Genomic DNA, 18,428 nt, shown 5'->3' on the forward strand with positions numbered 1-18,428 from the left:
GTGACGTCACCATCCCGCCCCCTGCGCGCCGCGCGCGCGGCCCCAGCCCTGAGGCGCAGCCGCCGCCGCCGCCGCCGCCATGGGGAAGAAGGCGCGGGCCGCGCCCGGCCGCCGGCCCATCCTGCAGCTCTCCCCGCCCGCGCCGCGCCGCGATGAGGCGGCGGGACCCGCGGGCGAGGGGGGCGACTCGGGCTCCGAGCCGGGTAAGGTGAAGGAGGCGGGTGGGAATGGGGGGCGCTTTGTTGGCGGAGCGCGGCCTAGTGCGGCCTAGCGCGGCCTAGCGGGCCCGGGTGGTTCCGATCCGCGCTGCCCCGCGATCGCCCCAGCGTGAGCACCCCGTGATTGGCGCTTCTGCCCCGCAGATGAGCCCGAGACGGTGGCGGAGCCGCCCCGCAACCCGCCCAATCCGCCGCCTCCCGCGCCCGCCGCGGTCAAGGCCACAGGTAAGGGAGCGCTCTGGGCTGAGACACGCGACTGCATCCTCTCCTAAAAAACTAGGGGGAGAATTTCTGGATTTAGGGATGCTTGCGGCCACCGATGCACAATAATGATAAAAAAAAGTTGGAGTTCTGGTTATGAATGGGGCTTTTTGTTTTAAATTTCGGGGAGGGGGTGTTGATTCTCATATGTAATTTATTGGGTCCGAAACACGAATTTTTGTAAGTTCAAAATATGAGAGGTCCTAAAAGTGGACTTTTGTCCTAAGTTTACCCGTTTTTGATACTGAGTGTGGAGGCTTGGGGGTCCTAAATGTATGAGTTTGGTCCTTTGTGTGATTTTTTTTTTTTTTGGTCGTATATATGGGGTTTTGGTCCTAAAAGTGCAAGGCTGTGAGGTTCCAAATAGTTTTTGGAAGTGCTGAGTGTGGGTTTTCTAGTTCTCAGTGTGGTGGGTTTTGTGGTAAACATAGGGTTTTTTTATGGCACTATGTTTGTTCCCCTCTCCATATGCCCCTATTTTTTACACAGGGTAACTACTCACGTTTAACTATTATTTTAAAGGGAAGAGAGTTAACCCTTACCTAAATAATTCACTTTGGGGCTGGACTTGTTTCCATTTTAATTATTTTAATCGTGCTGTTATTTCCCAAGAGGCGATTGCTCTTAAATGCATTTTATTACTGGTTCCCCCCAGGCTGTCCCTGGCACTTGGACAGGGGCTGTTCCTACTTGGATGACTCTGGCACCCGGAGCAGAGGGTGGGGGTGGGATGCAGTGCCGTGTGGCAGCAGGAGGATTCCCCTGAGGATTCACTCTCCCTTTCTCCAGGGGGTTTGTGCCTGCTGGGTGCCTATGCTGACAGCGATGATGAGGAGGGTGAGACCCCGGAGAAGCCGGCCCGTTCCACGGATGCCAACGGCAGCAGTTCTGCTGACATCGACAGCACCCTGGCAAACTTCCTGGCTGTGAGTGCCACTCCAGTGAGGACAGAGGGAGGAAGGGGTGATGGGAGGAGGAGAGTTTCATGGTCCAAGACATTGTCCTCATCCGGTAAGTGCTTTGATTTGGCTTGGAATTTGGAGCTCACGGTGGGATTCTGCTTTTACAGGAGATTGATGCCATCACAGCCCCTCCACAGCCCGCTGAGCCCACCACTGCCTCCTCTTCCTCCTCCTCCTCCGTGCCACCCCCCACGCCTCCCCGCCCGGAGCCGAAGGATTCAGGCACATCATCGGGCACAGCCAATGGCACAGGCTCGGCGCCAGCCCCTGAGTGGCAGTATGACACCCAGTGCTCGCTGGCTGGAGGTGAGCGCCATTCCTCTCTCCAAAGGGGGTGCTGACAAATGGGTGTCACTGGGGACAGGGGAGTAATAGGCTGTCCTTGTCCTCTTGGCAGTGGGAGAGTTGGAGATGGGCGACTGGCAGGAGGTGTGGGATGAGAACACCGGCTGCTACTACTATTGGAACACCCAGAGCAATGAGGTGACCTGGGAGCTGCCACAGTACTTGGCAACGCAGGTCCAGGGCCTGCAGCATTACCAGCACAGGTGGGCAGGACCTCCAGGATGTTGCCCTGTGGGATGTTGCCCCAATCCCACCCTTCATTCCCTTTCCTCTTCCTCAGCAGCGCCGTGGCAGGCACCAACGGCAGCTTCGTGGCAGCCACGGAGCCGTTCCCTCAGGAGAAGGGGACCCCAGGCAGCGCTGGCCGTGGGACTGGCCTCAGCAAGCGGGAGGTGAAGAAGGTCAGTCATGTGGGTTCGGGCTGCTGTGGGGCTTATAGGCTTCCTTGGAAGCAGCTGGGGTGCTCTACTCCATTCACAACCCTAGGAAGGGCCTGGCAGCATTGGCTCTTTCCCGGGCAGCTGCCAGAATGCTCACACAGAGCTCATCCCACAGGAAGTGAATGAAGCAGTGCAGGCTCTCTCCAACAGTGAGGAAGAGAGGAAGGGAGTGGCTGCGGCTCTCCTGGCCCCACTCGTGCCTGACGTGGTGAAGGAGGAAGAGGAGCGCTGGAGGAGGAAAGTGATCTGCAAAGAGGAGGTTGAGCCGCCTCTGGAAGAGGAGGCAAAAGTGGAAGAGGCGTCGGCTGCCCCAGAAGAGCCAGAGCCCAGCAGGGACCCCCTGGAAGACACGGGGCAGGAGGATCTGTGCAGTGTGGTGCAGTCAGGGGAGAGCGCAGAGGAGGAGGAGGAGCAGGACACACTCGAGCTAGAGATGGTTCTGGAGAGGAAAAAGGTAAGGGGAGACGTTTGTCCCAGAAACAGAGCCACACCCACAGCCACAGTGCTGCTGGGAATAAACGGGGATGTGGTGTCTTGGCAGGCAGAGCTGCGTGCCCTGGAGGAAGGTGACGGCAGCGTTTCGGGCTCCAGCCCGCTCTCCGACGGGAGCCAGTCGGCCTCGCAGGACGCATCCCGCAGGCTGGCCTCCAAGAGAGGCAAATGGAAACTGTTTGTGGGAGCTGCCAGCCCAGAGTCCGCCAGCCGGAGCTCCAGCAAAACGGGCCGGGACACCCCAGAAGCAGGAGAAGCAGGTAATTGGAAAGGCTTCCTTTGGAGGGAGGAGCAGGGTGTCTCCTTTCCCTGAAGACCCGCAGAGCAGACTGGGAAGGGCCATGAGGTATGTGTGCCAGGTGGGGGACAGGCTGAGGGGTGGCTGTATCACAGCTCAGCCTCACTGGGATAAGCTGTTCCTCTGCCACAGTTTCCCTATCCTAATTACCCACATAAGGAGAAGGATGCCATATTTAGAGATCCCTGGGAGAAGGGACACAGCTGCCTCACATCCCACTGCCTTCCCATTCCTCCAATGTGACTAATCCAGCCTGCAGCACACTGGGAACTGTCACTTTTTGCTTCTGTAGTTCAGTTTTTGAGCTGCCTGGTACCAAATTCCAGACAGCTGAAGTGTACTGAAGCCACTCCAGGGCCCCACACTCAGTGTGTAGGGAATGTAACTCCAGCCCTTGTGGCAAGGCAGCCACAGTTTCTCTGGGGCTGGTTCAGCTCAGGGTGCGTGTGGATATATCAGTCATACACAACTACACCTCATGTTTCTGTTGGATCCCCCAGAGCTGTGCTTCCCAAAGTGCACCAGCTATAGCATTTTAAGGAACACTCTGTGCTCTCCAGCTCTGGGATTACCATATTGTAGAATTGTGGAGCTTTTAAAGTTGAAAATGCTCTCTGGGGTCATGGGAGTCCAGCTGTTCCCCCAGCACTGCCAAGGCCAGCACTTACCCATGTCCCCAAGTGCTACATCCACATGGCTTTTAAATTCCTCCAGTTATGGGGACTTTACCACATCTCTGGGCAGCCTGTGCAAGGGCTAGACAGCTCTTTCAATTAAGAAATTTTCCCCAATATCCATCTTAAACCGCCCCTGCACAATTTAAGGCTGGTTTTTTTTGTCTTGTCTCTTGTTCCCTGGGAGCAGAGCCTCCACCCTCCTCTCAGGGCACTGTGGGGAGCATGAAGGTCCCCCCAGGTCTTCTTTAATCTGGATGTGCCAGTCCCTTCCCAGCACAAGATTTGTGTGCCTGCAGCACAGAAGGCTGAATGAAACTGCTTTATTCCAAGGAAAGACTAGTACAAAACTGCCTGCAGCAGGCTGTGTCCTGCTGGAGTGGGAGTTGATGACTGCCCCATCCCAGGGCTCTTGTGGCCCTGAGGCACCTCTGCTTCAGGCAGTGGCATGAGCTGGGTGACAACTGGCATTAAGTTAGTGATGCCATTTTTGCATAGGAAAATGAATGGTTTTGCCTGAGGGCTTTCCAAATAATCCTGAAGTCAGCTCTTCCTAGCAGCTCCAGATTGTACCTTAACCTGGGGAGCAACAAGTTGTCACTCCAAAATAACCAGTTTAAATTGAGCACCCTGCTGCTGGAGGGTGATTTAGGGAAGTGTCCTGTCTTCTAGCATCAGGACATGCTGAGAATTGGAGTTTCTTTCCCCAGAGGCCTGTGGCACTTTGTCACAAACTTCCTTCTTTGGAATTGATTGCTTTGACAGTGAATTGGTCATCTGAAGGCAAAACCTTCTGGTATTGGCAGCTTTTGGGGACCTTTTCAGTCTTTCATAATTAACTTATTGATTACCTAGTACCTGTTATTGACAGATTATTAAGGTGACAGATTTTGTGGGTTAGTCTCTGCCTGCTTCCATGATACCAAATTTTCCAGGCCTTGCCTCATTGCTGCTTTGCACTGTAGTGGCTCCAACCTTCCCTTCCCATGTTATCCTTCTCAAAGGATCCCCACCACCAAAACACAGAGCAGTGACCATCTGTCCTTTTTAATTTCAGGGTCTTGTCACTGGCTCTGGTGGGTCCTAGCTCTTCACCCACTGTTGCCCACATTGGCTTTGGATCCAGGCAGCATCCAGCCAGCTGCTGGCACTGCCAGGGTGGTGGTGAGACTGGGACTGACCTGTCTTTCCTTCTCCTGCAGCCCCGAGCATGGAAGCAACTGATCCAAGCTCAGACAAAGAGGCAGAATCTGAGGAGCCCCAGGAAAAAGCCAAATCACAAGGGGCTCCAAAAATGGAAGAGGAGGAGCAGGATCTGAAGGTATGGAGAGGCAGAGGTGCGTGTCCGTGAGATAAGGGATGTGATGGGTTCTCCAGCTGCCAGCAGGAACAAGGGACACACTGGATCCCTCAGCCACCTCTTCCCTGGGAACACCAGAGCTTTGGGCTCTGGATTTGGCCCACCTGAAGCTTTTAAAGCTCAGAGCCCGGTGTGGCTGCGGGAGCAGCTTGTGAAGGAAGGGCTGTGCAGGGCTGGGACAATATCCTGTGTCCAGTAGGATTGAGCAGCAAAGGCTTGAATGAAAGGAGGGTGCGGGGGGGCGAAGACTGAGCCCTGGGTGTTGTTGTGACAGAGAACAACCAGTTTGATCTTGACTTTGTTTTCACCAATAACAATATTCCAGTCTCTGGCCCGGTCAGTCGTCCCGTTTCCAGGCTGAAGACTCCTCGTCCGTAATCTCTCCGTTTCTTGAGGCTGACGGTACCGCTCTGCCCTTCGCCCGGCATTACTTTTAGATGCAAGCTGGGGAAGCCCTGGGGATTTCTGCAGCATCCTACTGATAGCTCTTCTCTGAGCCTTGGTTTGCTCCTTTGGCTGCACTGGATCAATTCCACGATCTATAGCAGAGCTCCAGGCTGTAGGGCAGTATGACAGAGCAGTAGGGGAGATCTTTGCTATTTGTCATTTAGTCCCCATTTGTCATTTAGTCACTTGTTACCCTGAGATCTCCTGCAGCATAAAATTTGGCTCTGGAGTAATTCTGTGACATTAGGAAAAGTTGTCACCTCCCTATGGCAGATGGGGAATCACCCGGCTCATGGTGGAGCCTGGGTGGAACCTGCAATGAGAGTTGCCCATCCCTGTCCTCATTTCCCACCACTTAAGTATTTTTTTCTGGTGAGAAAGGGAAGGTCCTGTTGTCCTTGTGAAAAATCCCACATCTCTCCCATAAAACAACTCCTTAAAGGATTTTGAGATATGACATTCCCAGACCAAAACTGAGTCTCCCTCAGTGCAGCATCCACTTGAGACATGATTTTTAAATTAATTTACTTAAATAGAAAGGATAAAAGCCTGTAGCAGGGCTGGACTCGCAGGTCGTCTCTGCTGTCCCCCCTCCTTCCGGTCCCAGTGGGCAGTGTGATGGACCATATGGTGCTTTTCCATGCAGGATTCCCTTAGAGCTGTTGGAGGAATGCCGGCTCCCTGGGTAACCAGTACCGTTTGCTCATCGGGTTGGGATCTCTCTGGTTACAGGAGCTGCGCCGGGGCCACTGCTCCCAAGTCTGCTCCCTGCTCCAGGATGTTCCCTGGCTTCTCCAGAGCCACATTACCATGGGAATTCATATGCCTGCCTTGGTCTTCTCTAGGGCTTGCTTGTCTGGCCCATCTTCTCTCTGGAGACAGATGCTTCCTTGGTGGCTTTGGTGGGCATTGCAAAGTCTCTTCTGAGGAGTCAAGTTAAAAATAGATATTTGTAGAGCCCTCCTTAAAGCAGTGGTGATGCCACTTGCACACATTCCTGTTCCTGGTTCCTTTCTGGCTTGTGGCTGCTTCCATGCAGTGCCTCCAGTCAGGGGGACAGATGCAGGGATCCCCATGTCCCCACATTGGAGGTTTCCATCCCATGGGATGCTGGGGTTAAGTAGCTATGGTTGCCATGAGCTGACCTGAGTTTTCATGTAGCTGCTGCCTCTGCTCTGGAGTAAATCCAGAGCTGTTAGCCCTTTCTGGTACTTTCCAGAGCTAGTTCCTCTGGAAAGCAATTATTTACAGAACCTGGAATTACATCCTGGCTCATTTATTTGAGAAACATTCTTAGATATCTGCCGTGGCAATGGTTGTGCTGTAACTCCAAAGTGCTGGAGCTACCTGAGCTCGTGCTGTCCTTCCGCACAGAGTCAAGCGCAGTCCGTGGAGGAGCTGTCACCCAGCCACCCACACTACCCTGTCCCTGGGGTGCAGGATGTAGCGGGGCTTCACAGAGGGGGTGACAGGCACAAAGGGCCAGGGTGGAACGTCTTGGTCCCTCCAGGCTGAGGGGCTGTGGGTGGTCCCAAGAGCCGCAGGGCCACAGCCACCCGATGCTGCTCCCAGAGGGCAGCTCTTGACTCTGCCCTTTCTCCTGGCAGTTTCAGATTGGAGAGCTGGCAAATACTCTGACTAGTAAATTGGAGTTCCTGGGCATCAACAGACAATCTATCTCCAACTTCCACATGTTGCTGTTGCAGACAGAGGTAACCAAGCCTTCGCCCCTCGCTCCGGCCCTGTGTTCCGGAGCGGATCGGATGCAATCCGCCGTCACTCGTGCCGGTGCTGCCTGAGCCTCGTGGCGCCTCGCCGCGCAGGGCCCTCCCTTCCCCGGCGGGGGGAGAGCGTGGCTTGGCGCGGAGGCGGGGTCTCCTCCTCCTGGCCCCCGCGTCCCGTGCCGGAAGGGAGCCTCCCGATCCTCGAGTCCCGTCCCCCCCGGGGCCGCTGGCAGCCCACCTCACCGGCTTCCCCCGGTTCTTGCCCTCTAGACCCGCATTGCAGACTGGCGAGAAGGCGCCCTCAATGGAAACTACCTCAAACGCAAACTCCAAGACGCAGCCGAACAGCTTAAACAATACGAAATAAACGCCACCCCTAAAGGCTGGTCCTGCCACTGGGACAGGTACGCGCTCTCCTCCTTTCTCACCTTTCATCTCTGACATCTCAGACATGATTTGTGACCATCAACCACCCGACGACGCTGGCGCCGTCCCTCTGGCAGACTGAGAGCGGCTTCTGTTAGTGCTGGGCAGGCAGAGAAACGTCCAGCACTCGCAGAGTTTGGGCCGGCCGCCAAACTGAAGGATCCAAACGGAGTGCCCAGTGCTTTGCAACGGAGCCGATTCCCTGACGGACAGAGCTGGTTGTCCCTCTCGCGAGTGTCCAGCGCTGTGGAGGGCGGGCCTGGGGGGTCGCGCATGCGAGAGCTCTGTGAACTTTGCAGGATCTCTGGATCAACTCTTCTGACCAACAGCTCTTCCAAAGGACAAACTTCAACTCACCGACGGAATGAAGAACAAGATTTCTGTCTCCTGCCAGCAGGTCAGACCCAAACATTTCTTTGTCTATTTGGCTTTCTTGATTAATTTTCCTTTGTTTGAAATCTTTGCTCTTTTGTTTTTCAGCTCCCAGATCCGCTCCCTCTCTCTAGCATTCACTGTGTGTTTGACACCAAGAGTATCATAAAAAACTCTGCGCACCATGGGGTAGGGGGGCAGCCGCTTCCCTCCATTGGGCTGTTCCCCGGTGCCTCTTCTCGGAGGGCGACTTTCAGCCAAGGCCGTGCTGAAAGTCCCAATGTTAGCAAGACGTCGCCAGCGTTCCCGGCCCTCCCCTCCCTGGGAGCGGGGGGCTCAGGGCGACGTTCCCGCAGCCAGCGATAGCAAATAGCTTTGAGCGAGTCGGCTCGGGCCTCTCCTGCCTCTGTCCTCAAAGTTGTTTGTTGTGTGTGGGAGAGCGGCAGCCCTGCTGCACGAGGGTCTCCCCTGCGAGAGCGCACCGCTGTCGTGGGCAGGCCCGCCTCGGAGTGTCGGGGGCGGAGAAGGGAAGCTGAAGCCTCCTTCTTTTTCTTGTGATCTAGGGAGCATAGACGCTATTTCTATGTTAACGAGCGCTCGGGAGAGTCGCAGTGGGAGTTCCCCGATGGGGAGGACGAAGAGGAGGGACAGCAAGGCGCCGTTGACAGAAAACCTGACGGTCCTCCAAAGCCACCTCCCAAAGACAAAGGAGAGCTCGCCGAGGGGCCGGCCGAGCGCCCCGCAGGTACGGCTTCTGGCCCCAGAGCGGGGGGTGTGGGGCAGGCAGTCCACCGTGGTGGTCCCTCCAAGGTGGAGGAGCAGGTGGTACAGACTGCAGGCTGGGCATTCAAGCCTGTGTCAATGTGTATTCTTCAGGCTCCCATTGTAAAGAATCCTTCTCAGGCCAAGTTCCTGCTACATCTCTCATGCCGCTCACTCCGTTTTGGACTCTGCTTCAGTCCTCTGTCCCCGTCCTCCAACCTCCCTTGCCTTTGGAAATGCCTCCACCACCTCCGCCCCCGCCAGACTCACCCCCTCCCCCTCCACCGCCACCCCCACCACCTGGAGAAGATGGGGAGATCCAGGAAGTGGAGATGGAAGATGAGGGGGGTGAGGAGCCACCTGCCCCAGGAACAGAGGAAGATGCTCCCCTGAAGTCCCTGGTGCGCCCCGCTGCCAGCAGCAGCCAGGTGAGCAGTGAAGCCAGGGCTCCAATGATTCCAGAGTGAGACTCGGAAATGGGTGTGTAATGGTGCTCCTGGCTCAACACTCACCTCAACACTCTCTTCCAGGCTGCTGTTGATACAAGCCCAACCCCACTGCTCTCGGCCAAGCCACAGAAGAGGAAAGCAGTGGAGATGAGCCCGGGGGTGATGCAGCGCACGGCCACCATTGGCAGCTGCCCCGTCATCTACAGCCAGCCCCTGATGGCCACGGGCAAGTACCAGCCATCAGCCGTGCCCTTGGCCTCCCTGAGGCCACGCCAGCGCCTCCAGAACGAGATCCAGGGACGCCCCAACCTCCGCATGGCTCCAGGCCCCGCCGGCCCTCAGCCCACGGCACTGGGGCTGCAGTCCAGCTACTTGGGTGTGACGGGACCTGCCGCGCCTTCCATGATGGGATACTCTGAGTGCGCCGTGCCCGTCAGCCCGGCCACCGCGCAGCCGGCGCCGGCACGGGGAGCCCTGCCGGCCACGGGCACTGCAGCCGAGCAGCCGCCGCCCCCGCCGCCCCCACAGACACCCCCACCGCCCACCCCCAAGGCGCCGCCGCCTCCAGAGAAGGAGAAGCCAAGGAAGGGGCGCAAGGACAAGGTAGGATGGATGGGTGGTCCCACACAGACAGCATTCCTTCCCTCCTCCCTTTCCAGCTGCGCTCACCGCTGTTACTTTTGTGGCACAGAGCAAGAAGGGGAAGACAAAGATGCCGTCACTGGTGAAAAAGTGGCAGAGTATCCAGCGGGAGCTGGATGAGGAGGAGAATTCCAGCTCCAGTGAGGAGGACCGGGAGACCACAGCCCAGCGGCGCATTGAGGAGTGGAAGCAGCAGCAGCTGATGAGGTACAGACCCCAGGGCTGGCACCGGGACATTTGCTTGTCCCTTGCAAAGGTGGAGGATCCATGAGAGGGCTGGCTGGGTGCTGACATCCCGCTTTATTCCTGCAGTGGCATGGCCGAGAGGAACGCCAACTTCGAGGCACTGCCAGAGGACTGGCGCTCACGGCTGAAGCGGAGGAAAACGGCCTCAAGCACATGAGGCATGCAGTGCCGTGCCCACCTCTTGGGGTTTTTTTGTTTTGTTTTGTTTTTTTTACAGATGTACAGTTCCTTTGACCATTGTCCAATAAATCGTAGCAGTTTGGGAAGTGCCATCTCATTGATGCTGCTGAGGGCGGGTGGTAGATGGGGATGGGGAGCAGGACTGACCCCTGTAATCCACAGGTTACAAGATTACAAATTGGATGGGCTTGTGGATTGTGGAGGGCAGGAAGGCTCTGCAGAGGAAACTTGGCGGGCTGGATTGAAGGGCTGATACTAAAGGTGTGAGGGTAAAGGCCAAGTGCCAGGTCCTACACTTGGGTTACACAAACCCTCTGGAATGCTCCAGGCTGGGGGAAGAGGCTGGAGAGCTGGGAAAGGCGCTGGGGGTGCTGGTGACAGCAGTGAACCTGAGCCCAGGTGGGCAAAAGGCTACGGCACCTGGGCTGTCCCAGCACTGCTGTGGCCACAGGCACGTCCCGTGTTCTGGCACTGCTGGGCACCTCCAGCCCTAGGGACAGATCTGGAGCCCTCATGGCAAGAGAGGGGCTGTCTAAAGAAGGGAATGGAGTGGGGGAAGGGTCTGGAGCACCAGGAGGAGCTGCAGGGACTCGGCCTGGAGAAAAGGAGGCTCAGGGGACATTCTGGCTCTCCACAACTCCCTGACAGAAGGGTGAAGCCAGGGGGTGTGTCAGCCTCTGCTGCCAGGGAACAAGGGACAGGACAGCCTCAAGCTCTGCCAGGACATGCAGAGGAATTTCTTCATATAAAGTGGTGTGAAGAATCAGAAAGGGCTACTCAGGAATGTGGTGGAGTCCCCAGCCCTGGAGGTGTCCAAGGAATGACTGGACATGGCATTCAGTGCTCTGGTCTGCGTGACAAGGTGGGGATTGGTCACAGGTTGGGCTCAATGATACTAGAGGGTTTTTACAACCTTAAGGATTCTGTGAAATCCATCTGGCTCCTTTCCCAGCTCTGCTCCAGGGCCGCCCCGTTACTCCCATGGTAGCTCAGCAACCATGTGTCAGCCCAGCACTGGCACTGCTGTTCCGGGTCTCCCGGAGCTCTTACAGCCATGGAGCCCGCGGGGCAGCGCACTGCCCGGGGAGGGGAAGGGGCTCCGGGGGGGTTTGGTGGGGGACAGGTCCTGAAGCCCTATGACAGCTTCATCCGCACCCACCTGCGCTTCTACGGCTACTTCCGAGGTGAGCCCTGGCCGCTCTGCGGTGTCCCCTGCTGGCCCTGGGCCGTGTCCCCTCCTGCCCCCTGGCTGCAGCGCTGTTCTCCCCAAGATGAGAAGATGGGCAGGGAAGAGACTGCTGTGTCCTTGGGGGAACGCTCCAGGCAGCATCCCAAGGCATCCACCATGGGCAACACTGGCCCTGGCTGGCAGCGAGGTGCTGGGCACGAGGCAAACCGTGAGTGAGACTCTGCAGCCCCTCACAGCTCCCCAGCACAGCGTCCTCCCAGCACAGCAAGTGTGGGGGGAGGGCCTCTCCCTGTCCCTGCCTAGGTTTTGGGGGATGCCCCTACCCCAACCACACTGGAGACACCCAGCCCTTTGCAGTGCTCTTGCAGCCCCCAGGGTGGTGGAGCAGGCCCCCCACCAGGGCAGGCTGGCTCCCTCAACAAAGCCCTGGATGTCTCCAGGAGAGCCACAGGCTCCATTCTCCTTCCCTGCTCCCCGCTGGCCTGTGGAGTGTGAAGTCATCCCGGAGACAATTGAGCACATCGGTGAGAGAATACTCAGCTGTTCCCCTGCCTCACCCCTGTGCTAGACCCCTGTTGTGTGTATGGCATTTGTCTCTGTGTCCTCCCCTCTCCCAGAGTGGGTCCCCCCCAAACCAGAGCCCTTCTGCCCACCCATGGGCCCAGAGCAACCCACGTGCAGTCTCAGTGAGGAGCAGGGCACCATTGTCTACCACTGCAGCCCAGGTAACGGAGCACAGGCAGCACCCCTGAGTGCCTCTGCTCTCCCCAGACCCCACCACGGTTCCTGCTTCCCCACAGCGCTCCAAGGCTCCTGCTTTACCCGTGCTCGGGTTGGGGGTGCCCCGGGGCCACTCTCCTCGCCAGCAGCCCCCTTGGAGGGTCCACAGGACACCACGCTGCTCTTCGAGTCCCGCTTTGAGAGTGGGAACCTCCAGAAGGCCATCAAGGTGTAAGAAAGAGGCTGGAGGGCACAGGGCCTCTTGTGCCAGGCCTGGATCTGCAGCACAGCCCTTCCCTCCACACAGGGGTCCCTACGAGTATGTGCTGATGCTGCGGCCGGACCTGTACACAGCCAAACACACACAGTGGTTCTACTTTCGTGTCCAAAACATGCGGCAGGAGCCGCTCTACCGCTTCACCATCGCCAACATGGCCAAGCCCAAGAGCCTCTATGGCCAGGGCCTGCGGCCCCTGCTCTACTCCCAGCAGGATGCCCAGAGCTGTGGCATAGGCTGGCGCCGGGTGGGGACCGACATCCGCTACTGCCGCGGCAGTGCCGGGGAGCCGCCGCTGTTCCAGCTCAGCTGGACGGTGCGCTTCCCGCACGACGGCGACACCTGCTTCTTCGCCGCCGGCTACCCCTACACCTACTCGGAGCTGCAGCGCTACCTGCGCGGGCTGGCGGCCGACCCGGCGCGCTCCCGGTTCTGCACGGTGCAGGCGCTGTGCCGCAGCCTGGCCGGCAACCGCGTGTACCTGCTGACTATCACCGGCCCGGGCGGCACGGCCGGCAAGCGCGTGGTGGTGGCGAGCGCCCGAGTGCACCCCGGAGAGAGCGGTGGCTCCTGGGCCATGAAGGGATTCCTCGATTTCCTGCTCAGCGCCCACGCGGACGCGCAGCTCCTGCGCCGCCTCTTCGTCTTCAAGGTGGTGCCCATGCTCAATCCCGACGGGGTGGTGGTGGGCAACTCCCGCTGCTCCCTGGCGGGACAGGATCCCAACAGGGCTTATGGGATGGCGCTTCCTGGCTCCTTCCCTGGCGTGTGGCACCTGCGGGCCATGGTGCGGAGGTGAGGCAGGTGGGGAGCTGGCGGGATGGGGCAGCTCCTGTGGCAGTGCTGGTGGCCATATCCTGATGTGTGCAGGGTGCTGGCGGAGCAGGAGGTGGTGCTGTACTGCGACTTCCACGGGCACAGCCGGAAGAACAATGTCTTCATGTACGGCTGCGATGCCGGCGGGGATGGCGCCGGGACTCGGCTGCGCCAGCGCGTGTTCCCCCTGATGCTGAGCAAAAACGCCCCCGATAAGGTGGGACATGGACGCCTCAGAGCCACCTGCTGTGGTGACAGCGGGAATGCAGCCACTGTGCTGCTTCCCGAGCTGTCCCTGTGGGGTTGGGACCCCTCTGACGCTGGGACCCCCCAGTTCTCCTTCTCCAGCTGCAAGTTCCAGGTGCAGAAGAGCAAAGAGCGGACAGGCCGGGTCTCCATGTGGCGCCTGGGCGTCTCCCACAGCTACACCCTAGAGGTGGCTTTCAGTGGCTCCACGCTGGGTGAGGGGCTGCCACAGCCACGGAGACGGTGCCAGGGGGTGGTCCTGGGTTGGAGAGCTGCCTTGTTTCCTCTTCCCTGTCCCCTCCAGGTGGAAGGAAATCCCACTTTAGCGTGCAGGACCTGGAGTCACTGGGTCGCCTCCTCTGTGACACCCTGCTCGACTTCTGCAACCCTGCACCCGCCAAGGTGGGCTTGCACCCGGCCCAGGGTGCCCTGGTGCCGTGGGACCGTGGTGACACCGTGACACTGGCACTGTTCCTCAGCTCCAGCAGTGCCTGGTGGAGGCGGACGCGCTGCTGCAGCGGCAGATGGGTCGTGAGCCAGGCTCTGGAGGCAGCTGGAGCGATGTGTCCCCCTCAGAGCTTGAGTCCAGGTATGTCATCCCCTGTCACCCCATGTCACCCCATGGTGCCACTGGGGGCTGCAGATGGTTCTTCCTCGTTGCAGCACCAGTGGCTCCGACAGCTCTGCGTCTGACAAGATCCCAGGTGACTTCCACAGCCCCAATCGGCTGGTGAGTCCCTGTGTGCCACCACTCTTGAGGTGGGAGGGACACAGAGCCAGGCTGGAACAAGGTGACAGAGGGTCCAGATGTCCTAGTGCCACTTTACTACCTGGCACAGATGGAGCCACGCAGGAGGAAGCGACTGCAGAGACGGAGAGTGAGGAATGGCCTGCACCAAACCAACCGGAGCCGCACCAGCGTCCCGGTGAGCCTGGAGCCACTACGGCTCCAAGAGGATAGTCCTGCAGGGACACTTGTCTCCAGTGCTGTCCCACCCCTCAAGTGGGTCTGACCCCTCTTCTCTGCCCCCCAGGCTGGGACTCGCAGGCATCCTGTTCTTCCTGGTATCCAGAGTGGAGGTGGCAGGGCAGGAGAAAAGCCCAGAGCCAGCTCCAATGTCACCTTCCCCAGGGCAGCTGGAGCAGGGAATGGCCCTCGTGCCATCGCAGGAGAGATGCCTGGAGCTCACTCTGGAGTGGCCCTTCCCACTGAAGCAGGGAATGGCTGCTGTGCCACCATGAGAAGGCATCAGCTGGACAGTGGCACAAGTGCTGTGACACACCGCAAGCCACCGCTGAGCCCCTGCCACCGTGGTGCCACCAGCGGCTATTCCCGAGATCCAGCAGTGGGAAGGATCCTGGGGCCATCCTGGCAGCGGGGCAGGCACAGGCCCAGGGACAGGACACGGCCCCTCACTGTCCCTGCAGTGGCCCCACGCTGCTGCGCCTGTGCTCGGCAGTAAAGACGCTCCCACCTCCATGTCTGTGCCTGTTCTCATTGTGATGTCCCCTCAGGGGCCCCTTTGTCCCCGAGCCCGGCCAGAATCCTGCTGGCACCCAACACCGAGCCGCCATGGTGTCAGCCTATGCCTGTGGTGTTACCTCGGGCCCTGCCACCAAGGTGTCACCTCTGTTGCCTGGTGTCACCTCAGCCCTAACACCATGGTGTCACCTTGGGCTCTAGGCATGTGGGTGTCGCTAACTCTGTTGTCCTGGTGTCTCCTCAGCCCTGTCCCCCCGATGTCCCCACGGTGTCCCCAGTCCCGCAGGCCGCGTTGCCGTGGCAACACCCCCGCGGCGCCGTTTCCACGGCAGCCGCTGCGCTACCAGGGCGCCCCCAGCGGCCGGAAGTGCGTCACGGCGGCGCCGGAAGTACCGGGAGGCGGAAGCGGAAGCGGCGGCAGCCGTGGCCGTGTCCTTCTGTGCCGTGACGCCGGGGCGGCACCATGGCGGACGCGGCTTCGCAGGTGCTGCTGGGCTCGGGGCTCACCGTGCTCTCGCAGCCGCTCATGTACGTGAAGGTGCTGGTGCAGGTAATGGCGGGGTTGAGAGGGGGTACCGGGCTCGGTATCGGCCGCGCGGGGCTACAGCCTGCCCGTCCCCGCTGCAGGTGGGCTACGAGCCGCTGCCGCCCACCCTGGGGAGGAACATCTTCGGCCGCCAGGTATACCAGCTGCCCGGCCTCTTCTCTTACGGTGAGTCCGCCCCGGTGGTGCCGCCCCGGCGCCGTCCCGGTGCCGCCGTGGGGACCCCCGGGGCTGACGGTCCCCGCTGTCCCCAGCCAAGCACATCGTAAAGGTGGACGGCAGAGCGGGACTCTTCAAAGGCCTCGCCCCCCGCCTGTGCTCCAGCGCCATCGGCACCGTGGTGCACAGCAAAGTGCTGCAGGTACCGGCGCGGGCGGGGCACCGGGCCCGGGGCGCTGCGGGAACCGGCGGTTCTGCCGCCGGGACCGGGGGACGCCGCGGCCCCCTGGCTCCCCGCGCAGTGCTGGCCCTGCGATGACCCTGCCCTTTGCTCCACAGAGGTACCAGGAGGCCGAGCAGGCTGAGGTAGGTGCAGAGGTCCTTCCCTTCCCTTCCCTTCCCTTCCCTTCCCTTCCCTTCCCTTCCCTTCCCTTCCCTTCCCTTCCCTTCCCTTCCCTTCCCTTCCCTTCCCTTCCCTTCCCTTCCCTCCTTCCCGTCTCCTCCTTTCTCCGTCTTTCCATTTCTCTGTTCTTCTATTCCTCCCTTCTCCTCTTCTCTTTCTCCTCCCCTCTTTCCTTCATTCTGTTCTTCTCTCCATTTTTCCTTCTCCATTCCTTCCCTCCTTCTTTTTCTCTTTGTTTCTCCTTTCCTTCTCCTCCTCTCCTTCCCTCCTTTCTCTCTTCCCTCTCTCCCTCCTCCCCCACCCTGGGGACAGTGTCCCCTCCTGACTCCTTCTCCCTCCAGCCTGGAGCCAGCAAGAAGGAGCCGGTGTCCTCGCTGGAGCAGGTGCTCAAGGAGGTGAGGAGCAGCAGCAGGAGGGGGAGGAGGAAGGCAGTGGGATGTCACATCCCTGCCCCTCCTGGTGATGCTCCCTTTGTTCCCAGACCTCCCGGGAGATGGTCGCCCGCTCCGCCGCCACCCTCATCACCCACCCCTTCCACGGTAGGTGTGCCCCATCCCAGGGGAGCGGGGGCAGTGCCAGGTGCCTCCTGTCACTCCTGTCACTCCCGTGTCCCCGCAGTGATCACCCTGCGCTGCATGGTGCAGTTCATCGGCCGTGAGACCAAGTACAGGTACAGTCAGGGGCTCTGGGGGCTCCAGTAGCCTCGGGATCCTGGGATCTCCCTGACCTCACCACTCCTCTTCCTCCCTATCCCAGTGGGACACTAAGCGCCTTCGCCACAATCTACCGGGAAGAGGGAATCCTGGGATTCTTCGCGTGAGTGCCGGGAAGGCAGGGAGGGGCACAGCGGGGCTCGCATCAGTGGGAAGCTCCCAGTCTTGGGAGTGTCTTGAATCGCTCACCTGAGCATCCCTGCTCCCAGGGATGGCTGTTCCCCCACCACCCCTGTCCCACACCAGCTGTTCCCAGCTCAGTCAGACCCCAGCCCTCGGCCCACATTCCCACTGTTTGTTCCCTTGCAGCGGCCTCATCCCGCGGCTCCTCGGGGACATCCTCTCCCTGTGGCTGTGCAACATGCTGGCCTACCTCATCAACACATACGCGCTGGAGAACGGGGTAGGCTCCGCTCCGGGAGCTGGGAGCTGATGGGAGCAGCTCCAGGTTTGTTCTGGGAGCCATGACCCCATTTTGGGGGATTCAGGTGCTGTTGCTCCTCCCTCAGGTCTCCACTATGACCGAGATGAAGAGCTACTCCCAGGCGGTCACTGGGGTGAGTAAAGCCACGGGCAGGAAGTGGATCCTTTTTCCTAGGGAGTGATGTGTTCCCAGAATCCTGTGGCTGCCAGGGTGGGGATGGAGCCAGGCTGGGATCAGCCAGATCAGCCCACAGCCAAGGGATGCTCCGTGGAGGACACGTGTGACCCTGTGGAGGTGGCAGGAGTGGGATCCCTCCCTGGGGTGAAACTCCCAGGGGTTCTCCCCATGTGGAGGGAAGAGGGAGCATCCCACCGATCCCCACTTTTCCTGCAGTTCTTTGCCAGCATGCTGACCTACCCCTTCGTCCTGGTCTCCAACCTGATGGCCGTGAACAACTGCGGGTGAGTCCCTAATCCCACTGACGCCTGTGTTCCTCTGCCCTGGGTCAGCTCCTGGAACCACTTTCTCGAAATTCCCAGATGGAAGGGTGCTTCCAGTGCTCCACAAGGTTGATCCCTCCTTGCTTGAAGTGGGAAAGGGTCGTTTCGGGGTTCAACCCAGTGTGGAGGCACAAAGGGAATGGGTCATTCCCAGGTGGGAATAATTCCCTGTGGGAATCATTCCCGGTGGGTCTTTCCTCCCTTCCCCAGGTTGGCTGGGGGTCTCCTTCCCTATGCACCCACCTACTCCTCCTGGCTGGATTGCTGGAGCCAGCTGCACAGGGAGGTAAGTGCTGAAGCTGGGATGCAGTGGGACACGGAGAGGAGCTGGGTGGGAGCTCCATGGGGTTTGGAGAGGCCGCCCTGGAACTTGTGACCATCCTGGACCTTGTGTAACCCCTCCATGGTCATTTTCCCTTTCCAGGGCAACATGAGCAGAGGGAACAGCCTGTTCTTCCGCAAGGTTCCAGCAGGGAAGCGATATGTGTGGGAGGAGCGGAGGTTCCGCTGATTCCGGAGATGGGAATGGGATTGTGGAGCCAGTGCCAGGCTCTGGAAGCAAAGAATCATGGAGAGTGATGATTTCTATACAGTTTTTTAAAAATCATTTCCTGCTGAGAGCTGAAGGTGCAGGTGTGAGAGTCTTTGTCCATGGG

At 59.3% G+C, this 18,428-nt stretch overlaps 3 protein-coding genes across 5 annotated transcripts; all 3 read left to right on the forward strand.

Annotated features, from left to right (window-relative positions):
* Positions 1-36: 36 nt before the first annotated feature.
* On the forward strand, positions 37-10,384 carry FNBP4 (formin binding protein 4). 3 transcript variants are annotated; one of them, XM_056494149.1, is made up of 16 exons: positions 37-203; positions 363-443; positions 1,269-1,405; positions 1,549-1,747; positions 1,839-1,989; positions 2,067-2,187; positions 2,342-2,680; positions 2,768-2,978; positions 4,893-5,011; positions 7,105-7,209; positions 7,492-7,625; positions 8,583-8,764; positions 8,896-9,209; positions 9,312-9,833; positions 9,922-10,079; positions 10,185-10,384. In XM_056494149.1, the coding sequence occupies exons 1-16, from the start codon at positions 80-82 to the stop codon at positions 10,273-10,275; spliced, it is 2,988 nt and encodes a 995-aa protein (XP_056350124.1). In that variant the 5' UTR covers positions 37-79; the 3' UTR covers positions 10,276-10,384. The 3 variants fall into 3 exon arrangements, with proteins under 3 accessions (XP_056350124.1, XP_056350126.1, XP_056350125.1); XM_056494151.1 differs by having other exon boundaries at positions 2,067-2,178; XM_056494150.1 differs by having other exon boundaries at positions 2,070-2,187.
* Positions 10,385-10,449: 65 nt separating this feature from the next.
* Positions 10,450-15,416, forward strand: AGBL2 (AGBL carboxypeptidase 2). Its single transcript, XM_056494156.1, has 11 exons — positions 10,450-11,695; positions 11,856-12,011; positions 12,105-12,438; positions 12,515-13,279; positions 13,355-13,517; positions 13,635-13,761; positions 13,851-13,948; positions 14,026-14,135; positions 14,210-14,276; positions 14,386-14,472; positions 14,581-15,416. The coding sequence occupies exons 1-11, from the start codon at positions 11,353-11,355 to the stop codon at positions 15,007-15,009; spliced, it is 2,679 nt and encodes an 892-aa protein (XP_056350131.1). The 5' UTR covers positions 10,450-11,352; the 3' UTR covers positions 15,010-15,416.
* On the forward strand, positions 15,399-18,398 carry MTCH2 (mitochondrial carrier 2). The gene is made up of 13 exons (XM_056494155.1): positions 15,399-15,579; positions 15,657-15,741; positions 15,828-15,934; positions 16,072-16,098; positions 16,477-16,530; positions 16,617-16,674; positions 16,754-16,805; positions 16,892-16,951; positions 17,158-17,251; positions 17,358-17,405; positions 17,666-17,733; positions 17,983-18,058; positions 18,197-18,398. The coding sequence occupies exons 1-13, from the start codon at positions 15,493-15,495 to the stop codon at positions 18,281-18,283; spliced, it is 903 nt and encodes a 300-aa protein (XP_056350130.1). The 5' UTR covers positions 15,399-15,492; the 3' UTR covers positions 18,284-18,398.
* The last annotated feature ends 30 nt before the right edge of the window (positions 18,399-18,428 follow it).

Source organism: Oenanthe melanoleuca, chromosome 5 (genome assembly GCF_029582105.1).
Source record: "Oenanthe melanoleuca isolate GR-GAL-2019-014 chromosome 5, OMel1.0, whole genome shotgun sequence".
NCBI lineage: Eukaryota > Metazoa > Chordata > Aves > Passeriformes > Muscicapidae > Oenanthe > Oenanthe melanoleuca.